The sequence below is a fragment of the Primulina eburnea genome, chromosome 8 (assembly GCF_022965805.1).
Source record: "Primulina eburnea isolate SZY01 chromosome 8, ASM2296580v1, whole genome shotgun sequence".
Lineage (NCBI taxonomy): Eukaryota > Viridiplantae > Streptophyta > Magnoliopsida > Lamiales > Gesneriaceae > Primulina > Primulina eburnea.
The window spans coordinates 30,210,002-30,235,822 of record NC_133108.1 but is presented as its reverse complement, the minus strand read 5'-3'; the positions used below and the strand labels follow the sequence as shown (position 1 = coordinate 30,235,822).

The 25,821-nt window shown below is 36.5% G+C and overlaps 1 protein-coding gene and 1 long non-coding RNA gene across 3 annotated transcripts; one reads left to right on the top strand and one right to left on the bottom strand.

The window, feature by feature from the left end:
• The first annotated feature begins 3,974 nt into the window (after window positions 1-3,974).
• Window positions 3,975-5,553, top strand: LOC140839372 (uncharacterized). Its single transcript, XR_012119701.1, has 3 exons — window positions 3,975-4,121; window positions 5,118-5,328; window positions 5,419-5,553. It is a non-coding gene; the product is annotated as an uncharacterized lncRNA (long non-coding RNA).
• LOC140839371 (monofunctional riboflavin biosynthesis protein RIBA 3, chloroplastic) lies at window positions 4,917-7,451 on the bottom strand. 2 transcript variants are annotated; one of them, XM_073206029.1, is made up of 6 exons: window positions 6,865-7,451; window positions 6,565-6,783; window positions 6,131-6,456; window positions 5,859-5,982; window positions 5,487-5,783; window positions 4,917-5,258 (listed from the first exon to the last, which is right to left on the bottom strand). In XM_073206029.1, exons 1-6 carry the CDS (start codon window positions 7,219-7,221, stop codon window positions 5,013-5,015), a joined length of 1,569 nt encoding a protein of 522 aa, XP_073062130.1. In that variant the 5' UTR covers window positions 7,222-7,451; the 3' UTR covers window positions 4,917-5,012. The 2 variants fall into 2 exon arrangements, with proteins under 2 accessions (XP_073062130.1, XP_073062129.1); XM_073206028.1 differs by having other exon boundaries at window positions 5,859-5,988; window positions 6,865-7,446.
• Between the last annotated feature and the right edge of the window lie 18,370 nt (window positions 7,452-25,821).

The following is a 25,821-nucleotide window of genomic DNA, read 5'->3' as shown; positions in this document are numbered from 1 at the left end:
AGAAAAAAGTATAAATCAATGTTAATTGGGAGATGCGACTCGAGTTAGATTTAACTTGAGTTTCCCTAAAACCACATACTTATATGTTATTGTTTTCATACCTTTATGTTATTTGAATAAGAATGCTGATTCTATTGATTTATTGAAAGCATAGAATAGTAGATAGCGATTGAGCGAGAGTCGCTGACAGAAGGGCCAGATTATGACAGAATGATCACTGGTCCATTGCATATTGTCAGAGTAGTCATTGGGCAGATACGTCTAGTCTTTGGTAGAACCACCATGGCAGAACCGCCAAGTCACTGGACTTTTGGATATACATATCGATATACTGAGGAGAAGACCGACTCCTATTACAGATTTTCGATATAGACAGCCAAAGTCTGGGACTAAGAACGTACCACCATCTAGCTGGGGTAAAGTAGATGGGAGAATGTTGTGTTCTTATTCAGATCGGGATCCCTAGATTCAGACGAGTCGAGTCAGAGTTTAAGAGTCACAGAGTGTGATTCAGAGTTGTTTATTGAGTCATGTTTCTGATTGATACATGTTCAGAGTATGATTGATAGTTTGAAATTAACTCATTTTTCTGATTATGTTACATGTTTTAGATATCGGTTTTATGCTTTTATATGGTTTATATGAAATGCATATATATACATTGTTTATACTGGGATTTATTCTCACCGAAGTTATCCGACTGTTGTCTTGTTTGTATGTGTGCATGACAACAGGTGGGACAGGATCAGGGTCAAAAAGATGATGAGAGAGGACAAGTTAGCGTGGTAATTCCGGACTTATTGTAGATATGGTTTTGACACTTGACTAGTTGTTGAACCTTAGTCTAGTTGAATGATTGTTGTACATGATTGTACTTTTATACTGGTATGTATATTAGTTAAATTCCATTACGTTCCGCACTTGCATTTTAAAAAAAAAATTAGACCATGTTTATCTTAATTGATAATTAAATCCCAATGATGATTAAGAAGATGATTAGCGTCCGGGTCCCCACAGAGACAACTTTGAAGGAGACTATAAAAAATAATAATCGAAATAAAGTTCCAGTATGCTGGAAATTTGGAAAAATAAGACATAAAACTAATAAGTGTTATGTCAAGAAAAAGATTAATAATCTTAATATAGACAATGATTTAAAAGAATCATTAATAAATATTCTTCTAAATAAAGAAGATGATTTAAAACAAAAAGATTTTTATATTAATATTATTAATGATGACATATCTGAATAATCTAATAGTGATTCTAATATTGAATCTGAAATATCATAAACAAAATTTGTGATCAAGATTGTGATTACGATTCTTGTCTCATAAATTTTATGGGATTAGAAATAAATGTTATATCAAATCAAGAAACGTTCATTTTAGATCTTATTGATCAAATAAAATATCCTCAAGAAAAGAGAAAAAGCTATATAACATTATTTAAATATGGCAAATCAAAAGCTGATAGGTGTTGTTTGTATGTGTTTTATTGCATTAGTTTTGTGTGTATTTGCTTCGTGTGTGTGCATTTCATAAAAATTTTGTTCGTTTTAGAATTAGTATATGCATATGATAGTTTCTAACTCGTACATGATGAATTTGCAGGTGAAATGACCGGAGAACTGAAATCGGGACAGAAATATGCAAGCCACAAGAAATTTGAGAGCACTTGGCAGAAAGATCAGCTCGGGCGGTAAAATCTTACTGCTCCAGCGTGAGGATGGATTTCCAGAAGTGCTGGCAGAAGCATTGGCGCCCGAGCGGTAGGATCTTAGTATCTTACCGAAGATCCTACCCCTCGGGCACGAGTGGTGCTGAAGATTACAGAAGACTCGGCACCCGGGCGGTAGAATCTTACCGCTCGAGGGCAAGTGCCGCACATTGGAAGCAAAGGTCCAGAGGACTCGGCGCTCGGGAGGTAGAACCTTACCGCTCGAGCGGGACTAATTTTGGAAAATTCTTGAGGATGATTTCTTGACTTCTGTGAGATGATTACCGTTGGAGGCTGCACAAAAAAACTTAGGGCACCAAAATTCAGATTATTCAGCAGCCACCAAGATTTTGAAGAGAGAAAAAAGGCTTGGAGCGAAGATTTCAAGATTTCCTGGCAACATTCTTTGTGTTTTCGTCACGTCTACTGTTTCTAATTTAATTTCTCTTGTTTAAATATTATTTTTCTTAATTTGGGCATGAATTCTAGTAGCTAATTTTCATTATTTGTTGGGATTTAAGGGGATCCTACCCCGAAACTAAGTTTAGTTAATTCATCTATCGACTATTGATTTATTCTTGATTGTTCTATTATTTTCATTGTGTTGTTGAAGCGCAGCTAACTTTAATAACGATTTAAAATTGTGAGTGAGTTTGAGAGAATAACCCGTGATAGGAACGAGTAGCATAATCTGTGGATTTACAATTTACATAGAAATATGAAGTCGGATATACGTCGATAGTCATAGTCCAGTAGGTTGAAAGCTAGGGGATTTCGTAGAACGACATGAAATTCATCATTGATAAATAATTAAAGAGATTTAATTACTTCACTGAGACGAATTAGTTTGGCATAGCTTGAGAGCACGTGATCAATTGGATAGGAAATCCTGTCGAAAACATATATCATTGTCGAACTAATTAAGTAGATTAGCGTGGGATAGGTGAACCGAGATTCCCAACAAATCTATTTCTCATTGAATCTTTAATCAATTATTCTAGCTTGTTTATTTCACCATTTAATTCTTGAACCATTTTATTGAGTTTTTATTTAAACATTATAGTAGTAAACAATCATTCAAATTATTGTTGCTAAATATTTTAATAACTGAGAATAAAAATTTCGAAATACAGTCACTAGAAGAACAATACTCAAATATTATTACTTGACATCGTGCACTTGTGATTATTTCGAGCTTGAATATTATTAATTTTTACTAAGATTTTACCGTGAAAGTTTTGCTCGATCAAAATCCTACTAAACTTGTACATAATATAGTACAAGAACATGAATTATATTCTTATAATAAAATATTAGAAAAGGCAAAACAAAAGGAAAGAGAACCTACTATTTCTGAATTAAAAGCAGAAATAGATCAAATAAAATTTGAGATAAATATTTAAGAGAAAGAGTAAATACTCTTAGTATTAATAATAATCATATTTGGGAAAAAGATTCTACTCTTGATGAAGAAGAAGAAAACATTTTAAGCAAAGAAGAAAATGAAATAAATCAAATGATATGGATCAATAAAATTGATCAAATTATTTCTCAAAAGTGGTGCTCAAAAGTAACACTTATTATTAATAAAAAAATTACAATTACTCTAGAAGTATTTCATGATACAGAAACTGATATAAATTGTATCAGTGAAGGAATTGTTCTTTCTGAATATTATAAAAAAAACTACTCAATTTATAACATTTGCTAATAAGAACCCACTTATAGTTAATTACAAATTGTTAGATGTGGCAATATGTAATTCAAGAGTTTGTTTAAACACTACTTTTATTCTTATTAAAAATATCTCTATCCATGTCACGGATGGCAATGGGGCATGGCGGGGCGAGTTTGCCATCCACATCTCCGTCCTTGAATTCCATCCCCATCCTGATACATGTCTCGATCTACGTTTTTTCAACTTTCCATCCCTGGCTCTCATCTTCATTTTAAAAATATTTATATGATCAGACGATTACGGATTCAGAAATTTTCTCAAACCAAAACTTATTATTATTATTGATAATATTCATATTAATATCAATATAAATAATATTTTAATATTATATATTTTAAATATAATATTATTATTATAATATTATTTTTAATAATAATACTATTATTTTATTATTGATATTATTTTCAGAATAGTTTCGAGAATAAAGATAATAATCTCATTTTCATCTCGAAATACATAAATGATTTAAAAATATCCCCGAACCCACGTCTCCATTTCGGGTCAACTCCATAAGTTACTCAGTAACAAAGCTGTGTCTTTTAACTACGATAAATGAAAAAGGCTTTCCTGCCATCCCTCATTTTTCTTGTGAAACAGGGAAATGTTAATTCAAGCGTAACCGAATCAAAAAGTTTTTCGGAAACACACAATTGCCACTCACATGGTTCGTCTTCAGTTGATTCCCTTTCAGTTGCTGTTAAATTTGATCGGTATTCATTGGTTATAAACAATCTTTCGAGGGGAAAATCTTTTCCGCAACAAGGGAAGTTTTTGCAGGCTGTTCTTGAAGCAGGGCCGCTTCTTCATACGATTTTCTTGTCGGGGCCGCTTCCTAGGTGGCAGAATCCTCCACCGCTTCAGCCATTTGAGATTCCTACCACTTCTTTTAATGGCCATGATTCCGAGATTTTTGTTCAGAGACCATTAGAAAATATAGGACAATTTGGTTCAAGATCACTTAGTTTGCAACCTTATGCTCAGATGTCTTGTGGGTCTTCTCAAGTTCTGTCGACACCTTTGTTGAATTTTACTAATGTAGCTTCTGACATAAATGCTAATAATTTTGTCCATTTGCCAAAGAGGCAAAGATTTTTCTGAATTAGAAGGAATTAGGAGCTGTTCGATATCTATGGATAGAAATTGCTCTCCTGAGAAGTAGCAATATAATAGAAATATAGTTGAACGGTGGCCTTGGTGATTTTATGGTCTTTACAGTATTTGTACAGGTAGAAGGTGCTGATTTGTAAATGGCAGGACTCATTTTGGTTTAATTTCTCTACTTTCTTGTGGATGAGGTTATGGTTTAATTGTTATCTTCCTTTTACCTATGATTCTTGAATCAACATAACTAATTGTTTGTTTCAGCTTCATAATTACTGTCTCAGCAAATTTAGAACAAGGCAGCACCAGGTTTCTTTAGTACTGTTATCAATGTCTAAATGACCGATCTTCCAGCAGCTCGAAAATTCTGTGTAATATAAGACGCATTTGTGCATAAACCTATACAAATTGATGAAATGATCTGCTACCTTTAGCTTAATCGACATGATCTCATTCAAATATCGTCTTGTTTATCTATCTTCTGTATGATGGTTTCAGTCGATTGTCCATGTAAATCTGATCCATATACATGACCCATTTTTATTCTTTTGGTTTCCAGATAACGCTTGTTGTCCTCTGTGATAGGAGTCAGAACGGGAATTCGTCCCACAATTGCCAAACCGTAGCCTTTCAGACCAGTGAACTTGGCTGGATTGTTTGTCATCAACCGCATTGTGTGAACTCCGATATCTCGTAGTATCTGTCAAGCGTCAATTCGTCAGATTGTGCAGCTATGATAAAAGTCAACTCACTCTGAAAACGTGAAACTAGTACGTTTAAAGATTTACGTTGCAATACTGCTATTATAATTTTTAGCGCAGCTGTAGGCATGTGAAAATGTTCTCTTTGAATGAAATCAGGAAGTTAATTATTTAAGCCAAAAGGCTGAAAACTTCTTCGATGGAAGGGGGAAAGTAGATTTAGCTACCTGGGCTCCAATCCCATATTCACGTGCATCAGCAACGAAACCGAGCTCAAGATTGGCTTCAACGGTGTCGTGTCCAAGATCCTGTAAGTTATATGCCTGAAGTTTGTGGCCGAGCCCGATGCCACGCCCTTCATGACCTCGGAGATACACTACAACACCTCTGCCAGCTTGTTCAATTAACTGCATTGCTAGATCTAACTGGTTTCCACAGTCGCATCTCATAGAACCGAATATATCTCCTGTCAGACATTCTGAGTGAACCCTTACTAGAACATCTTGTCCATTTCCAATTTCTCCCTATAGATGAAAAAGAAAAGTAACTATATTTCTTTCCAAATATTCCTTGTACAAGTGAGGGAATTGTTTTGTCACCTTCACAATGGCTATGTGCTCCATTCCATCAAGTTTTGAACGATAGCAAACGGCCTGAAACGAACCCCATTTAGTCGGTAAACGCGAAATGGCTGTTCTTTCCACAAGCTTTTCTCTCTTTCTTCTGTACCTGAGAAAAATATTTCTTAATGTCCCATATTCCACGCCTTTTGGAGTCATTCTATTGAGCTTCGATCATCATATACACTGCAACGACTCATTACACGTACACCAATTCTATCCAAATCATGCATTATTAGATGCAAACTTACCTAATAAGATCAGTGATAGAAACGATTGGAATACTGTGATCTGATGCCAACTTTCTTAAACTAGACATGGAGGCCATAGAACCATCTTGTTTGTCAACTATAGCCGTGAGAACTGAAACTGGAGGCAAACCAGCTTGTGTGACCAAATCCACTGAAGCCTCAGTGTGACCAACCCGACGTAAAACACCACCGTTTCTATACTTGAGGGGGAATATATGTCCCGGTCTTCGGAAATCTCCTGGTCTAGATTTGGGAGATGAGAGAGCAAGGACTGTTCTAGCCCTATCCGAAGCTGAGACACCAGTTGATGTTCCAACTTTAGCATCCTAAATTTTACAAGAAATACGCCAAACAATAAAATATAGTGTCTGCCGAAGTAATCATACGAAAAGAAAAATCATGTAGATTAGATGCTTATGCCAGGTTAGCCATACCACTGTGATTGTGAAGGAAGGAGCCGAAGAATCGTCTTCTGTTTCAGGTGACATTAGAGGGAGCTCTAGCCTTTTGAGGTCTTCTCCTGTCATGCCTACGGAAACTATACCTGATCCATGCTTGATCAAGAATGCGACAGCCGTTAGATTCGCGTAGGACGCTGCCATGACAAGGTTCCCTTCGACATTCCCACTTTCATCATCTACAACAACCACAAACTTGAACAATTTACACGTCAATTTATGACCCACGTACGTCCGTCAAAACCAACAATATCTCAGAATCAAGACTTGCAATACCTTCTGTTGACGCAAAGAAGAAAGAGCTTGTTCGATTGAAGAGTAGCCCGGAGAAGGACGATCAGGATCACCTTCAGCATCACTAACAAAGAAATCAATAGTTTCTTGAGTTATCTCTGCATCAACTGCTTCAAAGGAGACAGCCGGGGAAGACTCGTCAGTAAAAGAATTAAACAGTGATCCGTTTAAGCTTCCTTCATTGAATGATGACGATGAATTCTTATCCCATTTATTCCCTGACAACCCAACAGCCCAGCAACCCAGATTCCAGGCCCTGTTTCTACAACGGGAAACTGCAGAAAAATGAGCAAAAATACGAGGAACCAACAAAGTGTGCTGAAAAACAAGGCAATCCATTGAAACTTCTAAATTTTTAAACTTTTTTTTAATGATGGATCTCGGGAAACTGATTCTTGCTTTTGTTAGTGTTTTTTTATTGGATAATATGTAATTGATCAGAAAAGAGCGCCTCAAATTTTTATGTATAGTTTATCCAGTATAACATTTTGAATATGTACGTATATTTTCAGCCGTAGGAATAGATTACAATTCTTCTTATCCTAAAACCTTTGGTCTCTCTGTGTGTGTTTTTCCCCTTCTCTGGTAGACTAGAAAGCACTACCAAGAACTTCAAAGTTATATCATTTGCTTTAATGGGAATTGAGATAACATATGAAGTTACAAAGTCTACGTTCAATTAAAATCACAATTTTACTATAAAATCATATGTTACACGACATGACAAGGACAATATGAATAGAGAGAATCGAATCTAACGTCTATACATGCAAATCGAAACGAATTAGGAAAATTCAAGTCCATCATGTTGGATCCCGGTTTTCTACACGCCCAAACACAGCGTAAGTTTTAAAAATTTTGTTTATTTTGACAATCAAAATATATTTTGCTTTGGTCGTTCGTATGATTTTAACATAAACATTCATAGGATGTTTAAAAATTATACCTTTGGTGAATAAATCACATGGCTCCAACTACTCAGGTATTAGCTGATCTAGCTCTTGATGAATCCCTACGAACGATCTTCAAAACCTCTTTTCCTTCAATCCTTCTAATTAGGTCCACGATTAGAAGATTTGTTCCTCTTTCAAATAGCACTAGAATATTTGAAAGAAATTTTACGTTGTGATCTAAAATTTGAGAGAGACCTCAAAAGAAATTTTTCTTGAAAAGTGGCAAAGAATTTGGAGGAATATTTTTGCAACTCTCGTGAGTCACCATTGGAGAAAGTGAGGCTAGGTCAATTATTTTTCTTTAAAAAACAATAACTTGACCTAAATTCCACAATTAACATTAACAGGCTTGATTAATTAATGAGGCTAGTCCAACTAGTTTAATTAATTAATCAAAGTCCATTAACAACTTTATTTTTTTAATATGTTGGACTTGTACTCATACAAGCCCATTAAACATACTCCCACTATATTTGATTTAATATTTAATAAACTCAAATTTTGAGCTTAATAAATTAAATCAATTATAAATTCAACATTTGAATTTAATATTTAAATTATAAATTCAACTCCTTGAATTTATCACCTCTAAAATTTAATATTTAATAAACTCAACTTTTGAGTTTAAAAAATTAAATTATCAAATTTTATAAATTCAACTCCTTGAATTTATTCTCTCTAAATTTCATAAATTGAACTTCTTGAATTTACTATATCATAAATTCAACTACTTGAATTTATTTTCTCAAAATTTAATTATCATAAATTCAACTCCTTGAATTTACTATATCATAATATAAATTCAACTCCTTGGATTTATTCTCTCAACGGGAACAAACGATCCAGTGCTTGTGTAACCCTCAATGGTTCAGGGATACAGCTAGCCGTGGGTTCACAACTCTTTGTGATTCAGGACATAATCCTTTATTCGGGCTTACCCTAGTTAGCCCCATTCTTTTCATCAACACCTTGATTAAGAATGTCAAAACTCATTCCTGATTGCACCCATCGGATCATGGTAAGAGCGTCTAGTAGCATCGCCCCATGATCCCCTAGGTATCACTGATAGTGCCTGCAAGAACCAGACGATTATGATTAACGTACAGTACGGTCCCTTCATCTCATATATCCCGATCGAATCTGCAACCATTGGTTCATCGAGGGTTGCATATTAACTCGATAACTATGTGACAACTATAATAGTGGCATCGCGTGTACTATTTTCAACGTACATCTCGTACTCTGGCCAGAGATTCCATGCACTATTATTTCATCAGATCACATAGGATATCCACAGCCGTAGGTGAGCGTTGAATCCCCGACTACAAAGCACTGGCTCCTATAAGTGTTGCAACTATACCCAACCTCGCCACCTGATGATTCTCCTGGAGCCGGTAAACGAGTCAAAGCACAGCCCTAGCATATAGAGCCTCAGTGTTGTCCCGGGTCGTAAGGACTAATGGTGTACAATCATAACCACAGACTTATCCTCTCGATGAATGATAACCACTTGGAAAGTCCGAGGGAGGGTTATTCGGTATAATCATCATATGACTAGCCATCTGTATGTTTGGACATCTCTATGCCCTTACCAAGAAATGCAATACACAACATCACAGATGCTAGTCTCGAGCTCAAGCGGCCTTTATCCCTGTTTTAGGCGGCTGAATCGACTAGGAACGAATTTAGAATATGCAGTGTTTACAAATGAGTTTCAACATCGAATTACGATTCATTTGTATTAAAGCATAATCAAGGACTTTATCTATACTGTTTGCATGGGTATACAGATAAAGTATAACAAGACCATAAAAGTTAAATTATATTAAAATAAAGATTGTTTATTCACTTGAGTCAATAAATTCCCTAGCCAACTGTTGGCTTGCAGGGCATCTACTCTAACAATCTCCCACTTTCCCTAGAGCCAACTACCCTTAATCCCATTGCTTCGCGATGCTTTTCAAACAATGGTCCTGGCAAGGGCTTTGTAAGTGGATCAGCAGCATTATCTGTAGAGGGGAGTCTTTCGACTGATATGTATCCTCTTCCCAAAATCTCCCGTATGATGTGGAACTTCCTCAGTACATGTTTGGATCGCTGATGAGACCTTGGTTCCTTTGCTTGCGCAATGGCACCAGTGTTGTCGCGGTACGATGCGACCAGATCAATTCCATTAGGAATAATGCCCAACTCTTGGACAAAATTCCTCATCCAAACTACCTCTTTGACTGCATCAGATGCAGCAATATATTCAGCTTCAGTGGTGGAATCCGCAACGGTGTCTTAATTGGAACTTTTCCAAAAGACAGCCGCACCATTGAGCATGAATACAAAGCCAGAGGTCGATTTCGAATCATCTACGTCACATTGGAAGCTAGAATTAGTGCAGCCTTCCAATTTCAATTCTCCACCCCATAGACCATGAACAAGTTCTTAGTCCTTCTCAAGTACTTAAGAATATCTTTCACGACCTTCCAATACATTGGATCAGGGTTTGCCTGATATCTGCTTGTAACACTCAGAGCGTAAGCAACATCAGGACGTGCCTATATCACACCATACATGATACTACCAATGGCTGACGCATATAAAATGCGTGTCCATCATCTCTATCTCTTCATCAGTTTTGGGACACATAGCTTTAGATAGAGTAATACCATGACACATTGATAAGTATCTTCTCTTGGACTCTTCCATAGAGAATCGTTTTATAATGGTATCGATATAAGTGGCTTGGGTGAGTCCGAGCATCCTTTTGATCTATCTCTATAGATTTGCATTCCCAATACATAGGATGCTTCACCCATGTCTTTCATGGAGAATTTACTTGCTAACCATACTTTAGTTGATTGCAATAATCCTATATCATTCTCAATAAGCAGGATATCATCAACATAAAGTGCCAGGAATATCAATGCACTCCCACTAACTTTCTTGTACACACATGGTTCCTCAGGATTCTTAGAAAAACCAAACTCTTTGATAGTGCTATCAAATCTGAGGTTCCAACTCCTTGACTCATGCTTGAGACCATATATTGATCTCTGAAGTTTGCATACCTTATGCGCACTTCCTACTGATGTGTATCCCTTAGTTTGAGACATATCAATTCCCTCTTTGATGTCTCCATTGAGGAATGCAGTCTTTACATCCATTAGCCATATCTCATAGTCATACTATGCTGTTATGGCTAGTAGTATTCTAATGGACTTAAACATAGCAACTGGTGAAAAAGTTTTCTCATAGACAACTCCTTGCCTTTGAGTATATCCTTTTGAAACCAGTCTTGCTTTGAAGGTCACTACCTTCCCATCCGCTCCAAGCTTTCTTTTGTAGATCCATTTGCATCCTATGGGAACGATTCCCTCAGGTGGATCCACTAATGTGCAGACTTGGTTTGAATACATAGAGTCCATTTCTGACTGCATGTCTTCAAGCTATTTGCTTGAATCAGTATCAGATAATGCTTCTTTGAAATTCATTGGATCACATCCAACACAAGACTCATCATGGCCTTGTTCATGAAGAAGCGTATATCTTGCAGGTGGTCTAATAATCCTATCAGACCTCCTAGGAGCTTGTACTTCAACTACTGGTTCTTGGGAAATGGGTTCAACTTCTATAGTTGAGGGAGTATCTTGAATTTCTTCAAGTTCTATCATCTTACCTTTTCTAACTAATAGAAATTTTCTTTCCAAAAAGGCGGCATTTCTTGAAACAAACACTTTTGCTTCATTGGAATGATAGAAATAATATCCAACAGAATTCTTTGGATATCTTACAAAGTAGTACAAAGTGGATCTACTATCCAATTTGTCTCCCACTGTCTGCTTCACGTAAGCAGGACATCCCCATATTCTCATGTAAGAATACTTGGGAGTTTTTCCCATCCATATCTCATATGGTGTTTTATCAACTGCTCTAGTATAGACATTATTCAAAAACAATGCCGCAGTTTCAAGCGCAAAGCCCCAAAACGATGTAGGCAATTCAGTGAATCTCATCATTGATCGAACCATGTCAAACAAGGTTCGCTTACAATGTTCAGAAATACCATTCAATTGTGGTGTTGCTGGTGGAGTCTACTGTGAGAATCATATTCTCTTTTAGATAACCCAAAAATTCAGCACTCAAGTATTCTCCACTTCGATCAGATCGAAATGCCTTAATACTTCTTTCTAGCTGGTTTCTACATCAGATCTGAATTCTTTGAACCTTTCAAATGCTTCAGATTTGTGTTTCATCGTATAAACATACCAATACCTCGTATGGTCATTAGTAAAGGTAATGAAGTAGGATTGCCCATATTTTGTGCTAACACTTAGCGGGCCACAAATGTCTGTGTGGATCAAATCCAATAGACCATGCGCACGTTCCAAGTTTCCATCGAATGGAGTCTTGGTCATTTTTCCTTTTAGACAGAACTCACAAGTAAGTAAAGAATTTATGTTTGACAAGTCAAACATGCCTTCTCCCACTAGTTCGTGCATCTTTCTTTGGGAAATGTGACATAGTCTAGCGTGCCATATTTGTGTGGGATTTGGATCATCTAATTTTATTTTGTTTGTTGTTGAAATCATGTTTACTTGGATATTCACTTATCATTTCCAGAACATTTCAGGCACATATAATTTCTTATGTTCGGACTTCTTGTAGTGAAATAAATATGTTCTAACTTATCGTGCTTTGTAGGCCTTTTAAGTGTCTTTCAGAGTTTGCCTCTTATTGGGATTGTTTTTCTTGTGAGGGGCAGAACATTTCTTTCCCTTACCTTGTGGGTCATTTTCGTCCGACGAAAGGCCCATTATAAAAAAAATAATTTTTCTTATTTTATGGTGATCTCATAAGTCATAAGCATATTGACTAGCTCTTCAAGGCTATCAAATATCTTATTAAACTTTAAGTTCACCATAACCCCGTCAAATGAGGAAGAGAAAGACAACAAATTGATTTTATCAATTAACTCGTTAGGAATCACATATTCCAGATCCACCACATTCTTAATAAGCATAATCATATGTACATCATGCTCATGGGCTAGAGCCCCATCTTGCATGTGTGTAGTCATGAGCTCCATGAAAGTAGTGTGCATCATCGTATGAGTTTCATGCACCATGAAACTCTTGCACGTGCATTCGAATGTCAGCAGCATTCAAAATTTCCTCAAATGTCCCTACAGTTCATTTGACATAGAAGCGAGCACATTACACTTTAGCTTGCACACTATGGTCCCACCATCTTGCATGCATTGTCAGTTCAACAAGACTGACATTAGTGTGTATGACATTTTCTCCGAATTCAGAACAATTTTTCCAACCAGTCTTGAAATTAGATTCGGCTAGCTTGTTAATAACAAAATTTATTACGTGACGAAATCGAAAATATACTGATACGGAAACAGAATAATGGTTGCTGGTTATTTTAAAATAATTTTAAGATATAAAATATGGATTTTATTTTATAAATCTCCCTCCCACTATTTTGACATTTCCACCACCCTCTGATGAAAAAGGGAAATCGTATTTTCTTAGTGGGCACGTAGAGTCCAATTAGCCAATTATAATCCCGAATAATATCAGCCAATTATAATTTCTAAAAGGTAGAATCCAATTGCATCCCTATGCAACCTCCGCGTGTTTTGCCTCACGTTTAATAAGGACCCAATAATATGACGTCGTTTATTTTCGCGTGTCAAACCGACCCATCAATATTGAATTGTAGTGGATGGTCGCCATGAGTTCCCCAAATAATATGAGCCGAAGTCACGGGAGTTCCACTCAATTCACATCATATGTCCAGTGGAAGTCACAGCTTTCCGGCGTACAGGCCTCCCTAATAACATGAGCCAGACACTGTCTGCAGGTATCGATCAACATGCAACCACGGTTGATGGAAGGTAATGAAAAATCAAACTCTTTTAATTTTTATTTTTTCAGTTTGATATAAATTTTGAATCTTATTCAAAATGAGGGATTTAAATTTTAAAATTGTCTCATCATTTTAATTTAAAAATCGTGTTCCATGAGTTTGTATGTTTGCCGGATTCATGCAGCTATATTATATAATAATATACATACATTCATACTACTATATATCACATATATCATAATATGACATTCAACAATAATTAAGGATGATCGATCGCCAACACTATTAGATCCATGTGAGCCATACATGGATCCGGGTCCAAACCTAGGTGAATGGAGGGATGCAAATGCAACTATTACAAGAGCTTCCAATATTTTACATGTCTTCATCTCGTTCATCGGGCCCACTATTTTTCAGTCTTGATCTCCCACTATTTCTAATAGTTACATTTAAATAGCCATGGCACATAAAGGATACATCTCATGGGGTTTGAACGGGCCATAAACCAGGCCCACTTTAATAATATCAAATATTAATAAAAAAAACGAATAAAACAGTAAAATATCCTAACATACACCTAACACATTGGTCAAGGCTCTCGATCATTCTTCATGCATTTAATATCAAATATTAACATCAATTTAATTAAACAATTTAATTAATTGTTAAATCATATATCTAATAATTTTATCACTAACCACCACAATTATTAAAAGATTTAATAAATTAAATAAACTCCTTTATTTAATTTCCAATTAAATCAATAATAATTGATTTCTTGTAAAAACTCATTTTTTCCATAAATAATTAAAATCATATTCTAATTATTTATTTTCACAAGAAAGTAAATAATTTTCTAAAAATCAATTTTTCAAAATAAAAATTGAACCAATTTTCAAAAATATCAATTTTACCCAAAAATTTTAAAATTCAGAAAATTGCACCCTAGGCCCAAACAATTCATGCCCAACATCCAGCACGGTTCCCGAGACGATTCCGGGTAGCCGCCCTCGCTGCCCTCCCGCTGCCCGAACGTTTCGGGCAGTGGCGGCACTCCTGTGCGCGCGGAGTGTGGACGTTCCGCACGTTACGCGGCGCTGCGCGCAGCGCTGGTGGCGCATCGCGTGCGGACGCTCCGCACGCTGCGCTGCCCGGCGCGCGCAATCTGCGCGCGTGCGGCACGGAACAGTTCGGGCAGAAACGAAATTTTTTTTTTGTTTTCTAGAAAAATAAAATTTAATGGTGCTACAATTTTCTGAAAAATTTTCTTGTGTGGTTAGAAATAAATTATTCAATATCAAAACCATACAATTTAGAAAAACCTGGCTCTGATACCACTGTTGGATCCCGGTTTTCTACAAGCCCAAACGCAGTGGAAGTTTTAAAAATTTTGTTTATTTTGACAATAAAAATATATTTTGCTTTGGGCGTTCGTATTATTTTAACATAAACATTCATAGGATGTTTAAAAGTTATACCTTTAGTGAATAAATAACATGGCTCCAACTACTCCGGTATTAGCGGATCTAGCTCTTGATGAATCTCTACGAACGATCTTCAAAAACTCTTACCTTCAATCCTTCTAATTAGGTCCACGACTAGAAGATTTGTTCCTCTTTCAAATAACACTAGAATATTTGAAAGAAGTTTTACGTTGAGATCTAAAATTTGAGAGAGACCTCAAAAGAAATTTTTCTTGAAAAGTGGAAAAGAATTTGGAGGAATATTTTTGCAACTCTCGTGAGTCACCATTGGAGAAAGTTAGGCTAGGTCAATTTTTTTTCTTTAAAAAACAATAACTTGACCTAAATTCCACAATTAACATTAATAGGTTTGATTAATTAATTGGGCTAATCCAACTAGTTTAATTAATTAATCAAAGTCCATTAACAACTTTAATTGTTTAATATGTTGGACTTGTACTCATACAAGCCCATTAAACATACTCCCACTATATTTGATTTAATATTTAATAAACTCAACTTTTGAGCTTAATAAATTAAATCAATTATAAATTCAACATTTGAATTTAATATTTAAATTATAAATTCAACTCCTTGAATTTATCACCTCCAAAATTTAATATTTAATAAACCCAACTTTTGAGTTTAATAAATTAAATTATCAAATTTTATAAATTCAACTCCTTGAATTTATTCCCTTTAAATTTCATAAATTCAACTTCTTGAATTTACTATATCGTAAATTCAACTCCTCGAATTTATTTTCTCAAAATTTAATTATCATAAATTCAACTCCTTGAATTTACTATATCATAATATAATTCAACTCCTTAGATTTATTCTCTCAACGGGAACAAACGATCCAGTGCTTGTGTGACCCTCAATGGTTCAGGGATACAGCTAGCCATGGGTTCACAACTCTTTGTGATTCAGGACATAATCTTTTTTTCGGGCTTACCTTAGTTAGCCCCATTCTTTTCATCAACACCTTGATTAAGAATGTCAAAACTCATTTCTGATTGCACCCATCGGATCATGGTAAGAGCGTCTAGTAGCATCGCCCCATGATCCCCTAGGTATCACTGATAGTGCCTGCAAGAACCAGTCGATTATGATTAACGTACAGTACGGTCCCTTCATCTCATATATCCCGATCGAATCTGCAACCATTGGTTCATCGAGGGTTGCATATTAATTCGATAACTATGTGATAACTATAATAGTGGCATCGCGTGTACTATTTTCAACGTACATCTCGTACTCTGGCCAGAGATTCCATGCACTATTATTTCATCAGATCACATAGGATATCCACACCCGTAGGTGAGCGGTGAATCCCCGACTACAAAGCACTGGCTCCTATATGTGTCACAACTGTACCCAACCTCGCCACCTGATGACTCTCCTGGAGCCGGTAAACGAGTCAAAGCACAGCCCTAGCATATAGAGCCTCGGTGTTGTCCCGGGTCGTAAGGACTAATGTTGTACAATCATAACCACGGACTTATCCTCTCGATGAATGATAACCACTTGGAAAGTCCGAGGGAGGGTTGTTCGGTATAATCATCATATGACTACCTATCTGTATGTTTAGACATCTCTATGCCCTTACCAAGAAACGCAGTACACAACATCACATATGTTAGTCTCGAGCTCAAGCGGCCTTTATCCCTGTTTTAGGCGGCTGAATCGACTAGGAACGAATTTAGAATATGCAGTGTTTACAAATGAGTTTCAACATCGAATTACGATTCATTTGTATTAAAGCATAATCAAGGACTTTATCTATGTTGTTTGCATGGGTATACAGATAAAGTATAATAAGACCATAAAAAGTTAAATTATATTGAAATAAAGATTGTTTATTCACTTGAGTCAATAAATTCCCTAGCCAACCGTTGGCTTGCAGGGCATCTACTCTAACACATCCAAACGCCGATAATCAATAAAACAACAGCAATATTATAGTTCTTTTTAAATGAATATATAAGCAGAAGACTTCAGATATAGATCTTCACGAGAAACTTGATTAGCAATTTCACATTTATTAAAAAGCCTAGTAACCACGTGTTGCGTGTGCATAAATATTTGTGAATGCAAAATATTTTAAATTTAGTTCAAATTATATATAAATTTTCATGGGAAAATTAGAAATAAAATCTCCAAACCCATACTTAATTTTATCCTAACTATCTACCCCTAAAAAACTTTGTCCAAACTCCCTCAAAAAGAAAAAATTAACAAAAATATCCTTATAAATTTTAATGGTTGATTTTCTTGGGAAAATGGTATCAAATCCTAGTTAAATTATTTTAAACATACAGATTTATTATTATTAGGTAATTAAATGTTTGAGAAGGATAATTTATCCAAATAACATGAATCTAAACCCAGGTTCGATGTTAATTATTTACAGGATATATTCCAAATTTTTGAAATATTCGAAGTAGGAGTATCTAACCAAAGTTAGATATCAAGAAAACAGAAAAACATATCAGAGTCCTAAGGTAAACTTATAATTCAAAAAAATAGGTTCCTAGAAATATTACCAGATTCCTCTTAACTTTCCGAAGAACTTAGGAAATTCAAAAGACAGTACAAAATTATAGCAATATGTTGTATTATATACCACAAAATGTTGAGAAAAATCTTGAAAACCAGGAAGATGTTCTTGGAATATTAAAATATATTCGAACACGACTTCAAAATCTAGAACAAAAACCAAGTTCTAGTAAGAGGACTTCAGAAGGAAGGTTACCACTATCATTTGGAACTGAAATCTTATTACATCAAAGAGGGAAGGCCAAATTGATGCCAAAACCCTTTACTGAAGAATAAAAATGATCGGTCTAATAAAAAAAGTCTCAGAAAAGAAATTAATCCGATGATAGATTGGTCTAGAAGATCTCCAAGACATTGCAGAATTTTTTGCAAATCTCAAAGTTGTAGATCTAAAGATGAACGCAACTGGGGGCGAACAAACCATCATAACCTGCTCATCTTCACAGGAACCACAAGGAAAAATTGTGGGAACTCAGAATATAAGTATGAAAGAATCCCTATCATACTTTTATACTGGTGGAGAATCACACCCAGCAGGAACAAGGTCAAGGAAGAATCAAATTCCTTTGCACCAAACACACTATGAGAAATCTGTTTTAGAACGTATACATCCTTATGGGGTTATGCTTAACCTAGATATATTAGATTTCAAAAACAAAGAAGATCTCATAGATGATTTGACATTTGCTATGAGAATCGCAGCAGGCACACTCGATCTCAATAGTGAAGAATTCATTAAACTTCTTGAAATGAGTCGATCTCAATAGAGAAGAATTCAATAAACTTCTGGAAATGAGTCTTATGGGATCAATTAAAATTGTTTGGATATGACTTCGATAGAAACCAAAGAATCAGTTCTAGTTGAAAAATCTCTTAGCGGGATAGCCGGAAGAATGGCTACCCTTTTTAAAGCACAATTTATAGGTCAGACTATTTTAACAGTCAAGATACAGAGAAGAAAAAAATATAGACTAAAGTTCTGTATAGTCTTGAATTACATGATATATGTTTAGTGGATTAATATATTATGTAGAACCCCTTAAATCAGACTACGTATAAGCCATGCATAATTTCTAGTATTTAAATTAAAAATGATTTCTTGATTATTTAAAGCATTTTTTTAGTTGATTAATCACGATTATTTATTTTAAATCGCATAAGTTTAGTTTTATCTTTTCAATTAAATAAGTGAGGTCGGACTGGAGTTGGAGTATTGAGATAAAATTTAATATTAAGAAAACATTCCTAGAATTTATTTAAGATAAATAATAAGTTAATTTAATGTAAGTTTAAGGAATTATTTAAGTAATTTGAGGTAAGTAGGAAATAAGTTCATTTAGGTTCAATAATTAATTTATTAATTCACTAAAATACTTAATGGGTAGATAAAACTTTAAAAATTTAAAATTCAATAATTAAGCAATATTTCTCTTCATTTATTAAGCATAATTTTGGCCACCACTTTGAGAATTTGATTTAATTTTAGCCACTCCATCTTTGATATCTTTCCTTATCCCTTCATAGTAGAATAATTCCCACAATTTTAATTCCTCAATAATTAATAATTTAGCAATATTTCATCCCCATTTATCTAGTAAAAATCGGCCACCTCCTTGGAAGATTTGATAAAAGTTTGACAACTCACCACTTTATTCATTTCCTTAATCCATTCTTAGTAGATAATTCCCTCAACATTTAATCTTCAATAATTAACAATTAAACAATTTCTCCTTTGTTTTTGAATGATAAAATCGGCCTCACCCCAAGCAAATCAACGTCAAATCCTTTGATATGTCATATCATTCCTTATCTATCAAACTCCAGGATTGAAAGATTTGATCTTGCCATTCTATCCCATTTTTATTTGTAGAATTTCCCTTCATTCCTAGCCTTCATTTCTCCTTCACCATTCTCGAAATTTCAGAGCATTTTCAGAGAAAGAAAATCGTGAGTCTTCTAGCAAGAAACAAGAGAGAAAAACTAGTAAGAAAAATAACTCCGTCTCCGTCGCGCCGCGTCGTTGTATTTGTTTGTTTTTCTTTCAAAACATATCCAAGGCATGTTTCTATCATCCTTTTCTACTCAATCAAGTCCTAATATTTTTTTAAAACATCATATGTGCATGAATCATGAAGCAAAACCGAAATCATGTCAAGCATTTTCGAAAAACATTGTGCAGAATTTTTCGGCTCTTCCATTGTGCCTCACGGTTTTGGCTAGTTTTGGTGTTTCATGGTTTAGCTCGATTCCAGGCAACCAAGGCTGCACCTAGGCATGTACTAGGGTGAGTTTGGATCAGGTTGGTCCATTTGTTCAAGTCCCCAACACGCTGGAGAAAGAGATTTGACAGCAACTCTCCATAGTTGCAAGTTGAGTCTAAAAAATTCAGGTTTTTGATTGTTCAAGGATGTTCGAATCTTGGTTGGCTTTAGGGCCTGTAACCATGGATAGGACCCTTCCTTGACATGCCTAGGACGTGACCAAGATGCCCTTCCATTGCTTGGTTTACGTTCCCATCGGTTTTAAAACAAACAACACACAACAGCCCCTTCGAATCTTTTCTTTTTCTTGCATGTGTAATTTCGGGTTTGAGGATTCGTGTGGGTCTTGGTTGGCTTCTAGCCCTTAGCCATGGTTCACACAATACCTCATGATGTCTAGATAGAGCCATGGTCGATCATATGGCCACTGGAACGACACACAGCAAGCGATCCAAACAATCGCATGGTGCAGAATTTTCCTTGTGTCCTCGGTTTGGGTTGTGTGACGCCCTTGGTGTTTGGCTTGGATTGTGGTTGGCCTAGGGCCTTTAGCCATGGTTCAAACCACACCTTAGGATGTTGGTAAGAGACTCTGGTCGGTGGTTCAAGCCCCAATGGCCAATAGTCTCGAAAACGAAGCATGCAAGCGAAAGCGCTACTGCTGTAATTTTTTGACAGCAACTTGGTGCTTTGGTTCAGAGGCTCGTTTGAGTTCTTGGTTTGCTTTTAGCCTATGGCCTTGGACTGGACAGTACCTCAGCAAGTTAGGAAGGTTATGTTTTTGGCCGTTCGTGATTCAGTTAAGTTTAGAGGTCGTACGAGAATTTACGGTGCAATATGTCAAATCGACTCTCGAAAGAGCGTTTCTTATTTTTGTCCTCCATGCACCAAATTTCGACTTGTACAATTTTAGGAGCTTTATTTCATCATTTTAGGTGTATTATAATCATGACTAAATGATGGTTCGATGTTGGTTCGGGTTGGTACAGAGTCATGGTTAGAAATTTAGTTGTTGGTCTAGTAGGCCCGTTTTTGGGTTCAATGACTAAGTTATTTTCAACATTTGCGTATTTTTCATGTATGAATTAGGTTGCAGTGAGCCTGGGAACGATCCAACCTATTCGGTAAAATAAAAACAGGATATTTAATTATACTACGTGCATAAAAATATAAAATGTTCATTTTTGAGATATATGCGATATTGCTTGTGGTCACCTCACGTTCATGGGATTGCAGCTTATCATGGGATTATTACTTCATCCGGTGGTCACTGACCGGTTCATGTTCATGTTCATGTATTGGTACGGATATCCAGTCCAAGGGCTGTGATGATCTCTATCGCCCAGTATACTGTGGTTTAGTCTGATCAGACGATTCATTTCACGTTATGGGCCACTTGCGTAGAACATATTCTCAACAGAAAATTATTATATGTTATTTCATGACAGGGCTCTACCGAGCAAACATTTCACTTACGATTTTCAGTTCAGTTATGCACATATTTATAATTACTCATGACAAGATATTTTCACGTCACACTTTACGATATGTTATCTTTACACGACATGAAATTTTTATGATATATTTACTTGTTATCTACGATATATGCATGCTGAGTCTTTAGACTCACTAGACTTGATTGTTGTAGGTACTGATGAGGTCGGGACCGAGGGCGGGGACAAGTGAGCTAGCTTGGGTCGGCAGTAGTAGGAACCCTAGGACATCATTTATCAGTTTAATTATCATTTTTATGCAAACTCATTCTTACCATGATAAATTATTTTAAGTTGTTGTTTTGAAACAGATATTTACTTCCGCTGCTATTTCGATATTTAAAACTTTTATTCCGCTGTTACATTAAACATCAAAACTTTTATTCAGTTTATTTTATGAATGAGGCATTTTATTTATTTAAAGAGAAAATTTAAATTTTTCTGCAAATTTTCAAATACGAACTTCGGGCCTCTACAGTTGGTATTAGAGCCTATGTTCTTGTAAAGGGTTGTACTACTACTGACCTCGAGAAGCTCACGAAGTCACGTCTTCGGTCTGTAAGTTTTACGTTTACGTATTTTTGTTTAAAGAATGAAATATTTTAACAGCATGTTTTCATGAAATATTTTATGTCAAGATTATGATTATTCAGTATTTATTTAAATTTAAAGAAATAATAGAGATTATGCATGTTAGTTACGTATGGGTTATGAATGGAACAGTATGCCTCCGAGACGCGTTCTTGAGCGCAGGAGAGATGATGAGACTCACCAGGAGGACGGTGAGAATCAGAGGCAGGAGAGAGATTTACCACCTTCACCGGACATGAATGCCCAGATGTTAGCTAGGATAACTCAGTTCTTCGCACAGTTTGCAGGGAACAATGCTGTGGCAGCCAGGCCGACAGGGCCCGAGGCTACCTATGAGCGCTTCATGAAGATGAGGCCGAAGGAGTTCTTAGGGACTTCCGATCATATGATTGCCGAGGGCTGGATCAAGTCCCTCGAGGTTATCTTTGAGTTTATGGAGCTTGGGGATGCAGATAGAGTTCGTTGTGCGACATATATATTTGGAGGAGATGCACGCCTATGGTGGGAAGGAGCATCCATAGCCTTGAACTTGGCTACTCTGAGCTTGACGCGCTTCATGGAGGTATTTTACTCCAAATATTTCGCTGACGAGGTGCGTGCCAGGTTGACCAGGGAGTTCATGAACCTGAGGCAGGGAGACTTGACAGTTATGGAGTTCATCCGTAAGTTTAAGAAGGGTTGCCATTTAGTGCCCCTGATTGAGAACGATACCGATGTCAAGCTGAGGCACTTTCTGGATGATTTACGGCCGATCTTGCGCCGCGATGTTAGGGTGGCTGGCCCTACTACCATTGAAGTCGCTGTATCCAGAGCTCTTGCTGCAGATCAAGATAAGATTGACATTGAGAGGGATCGACAGGGCAAGAGACCAGTCCCAGTGCCACACCACCCTCCTCCGCAGCAGCAGCCCCATAATAAGAGGCTTTTCCACGGCCCACCCAGAATCAGAGGACATCAGCAGCAGGGACGCGCAGTCTCGAGGACCTTTGAGCACCCAGTCTGCCCTAAGTGCACACGCCGCCATGTTGGAGCGTGTATGTATGGCTCAGGGAAGTGTTATAAGTGTGGTAGTCCAGACCACCTACTGCAGCAGTGCCCTCGGGGGAGTCTGCCTACCAAAGGCAGAGTCTTTGCTCTCCATGCAGCAGAGACGAACCCAGACACCTTGCTCATGACAGGTATCTTAAAGCTTTAAGTTTATAACGGCCCAAAAATTCGTGTTTGAATGTTTGCGAAAAAAATTAAAAATTTTCTTTGTAAAGTAAATAAAATGCCTCATTCATAAAATAGACCATTAAATAAAGTTTAAATGTTAAAAATAGCAGTGGAAGAAATTATTTGTTTTCAAAAGAACAATTTAAGAATAATCCAACAACGGATAAACTGTTTGAGCATAAAAATGGTAAATGCTAAAATGAGGTCCTCGGGTTCCACTACTGCCGACCCAAGCTAGCTCACTGGTCCCCGCCCTCGGCCCCGGCATCATCAGTACCTACAACAATCAAGTCTAGTGAGTCTAAAGACTCAACATGCATATATCATAAATAACGAGTAAATAATATAGTAAAATTTGCATGGGATAAAAATATCAGGTCATGAGACATAAAGTGAAATTAACTTGTCATGAGAAATTATAATACGTGCATAACTGAACTGAAAATTATAGTGAAAATGTTTGCTCTTTGGAGCCCTGTAATAAAATAGCATGTCATAAATTTTCTGTCGAGATTACGGTCTATGCAAGTGGCCCCTACACTGAAACTGACCGGTAACTGGAGACCGGATAATAAAATGCTCCCATGACCGGTAACTGGCGATCGGGTAAAATAGTAAACGTCTGATCAGACTATGCCACAGTATACTGGGTGGTACAAACTGAATTGACCGGTAACTGGCGACCGGATTTAGCAATAATCTCATGATAGTGAAATGACTACAAGCAATATCGCATAATCTCAAAAATGAACATTTTATATTTTTATGCATGTAATATAATTAAATGGCACAATTAAATATCCTGTAATAATTTACTGCTTGGATTGGATCGCTCCCAGGCTCGCTGCAACCTTAATATGCAATGAAAAATATGCAGTAGATTTATGGGACCAAACTATGAAATAACATTCGAAAATGTGACAATTACCATAGGCTAATAGCCAACCAAGAACTCAAACGACACTCGAGAACAACAGCACGCTTGCTGTCAAAATTACAGTAGCTGCACATTTGCTTTTCTTGTGTCGTTTTCGAGACTACCGGCCATTGGGGCTTGAACCACCGACCAGAGACTCTTACCAACATCCCAAGGAATTATTCGAAACATGGCTAATGGCCCTAGGCCAGACACCATTCGTAGCACATCAGCAAACAATCGAACATTCCAACCGAGAACAAATTCTGCACGTAGGATGCATTGTTTTTGTTTAGATGTCACGAATCGTTCCAATGGCCATTTGATTGACCATGACACGATCTAGACATATAGGGGTATGGTATGAACCATGGTTAAGTGCCGGAGGCCAAACAAGATCCACACCGTTCACTACAAATCAAAACAACACTAGCTGAAAAGTGAAGGGGCCTAAAGGGGCATGGGCTGTTCTCGTTGTTTTATTTGAAAATCGATTCACCATGGACCAAGCCACAAAAAGAGAGACTTAGTCACGTCCTAGACATGCTAGGGAAGTGATCTAAACATGACTATAGGCCTTTTGGGCAGTCATGATCTGAAACTTTCCCCTTGACCACAAACTGAATTTTCGAAACTCATGTGGACACCAAATGGGTGGTTGCTGTCCCCTTCTTGATTACGGCTAGCGTGGGACTCAAACCAATGGACAAATGTGATCCTAACATGTACTAGTACATGCCTAGGAGCAGTCTTGGGAGCCTGGAATCGAACCAATACCTGAAACCACAAAACAAAAGAAAACCGTGAAGCTTGAAAAGGGAGGGCCGAAAATCTGCTTGTACATTTTCTGAAATTTCTTGGTGTGTTTCGGTTTTTACATGAAAGGATGATCATGAAACATAAAAATAATGATATTATGACTTGACTGAAGAGTCAAGGAAGAATATATGCATGCCTGGTTTCGTTTTGAACGAAAAACAAATGAATAAGACGATACGGCGCGGAGGAGGTGGAGCGCTTTCTTTTCTACCTTTCTTCCTCTCGATTTTTCTCTCTTGTTTTTCCCTTAGCATCTCCCGATTTTTGTCTCTAAAATCCTCTGAATTTCGGTGATGGAGTGGTGGAGGAAGATGGTTGGGAGAGTGAGGGAAATGGGTGCAATATATGTGGGATGCATGCAAGACCAAGTCTCCCCTTTTTGAAATTTGAATTCTTCTTTGATATCAAGCGATTTGTTGGTGCTTGTTGGGGTGAGGTGGCCGATCATATTACCATCTATACTAGGTGAAGATAAGGTTGATCATTAATTAAATGGTGCTCCCAAAAATAAAAGAATTATCCTACTAATTAAATACAAAGAAAGGGTCAAAGGTGGTGAGGTGGCAAGGCATGCTAAGTCATCCAAGGGGGGCCGAAAATCATCACTAAAAATGAAGGAAAATGTTGATTATTTACTAAATTTGTAACCCTTAAAAGCCTTACCTATCCTTTAATTAATTTAGTGAACTAACCCCTTAATTATGGAACTTAAATGAATTTATTTTCTACTCACCTCAAGTAACATAAATAATTCCTTAAACTTCCTTATTAAATTAAATTAACTTACTTGATAGCTAA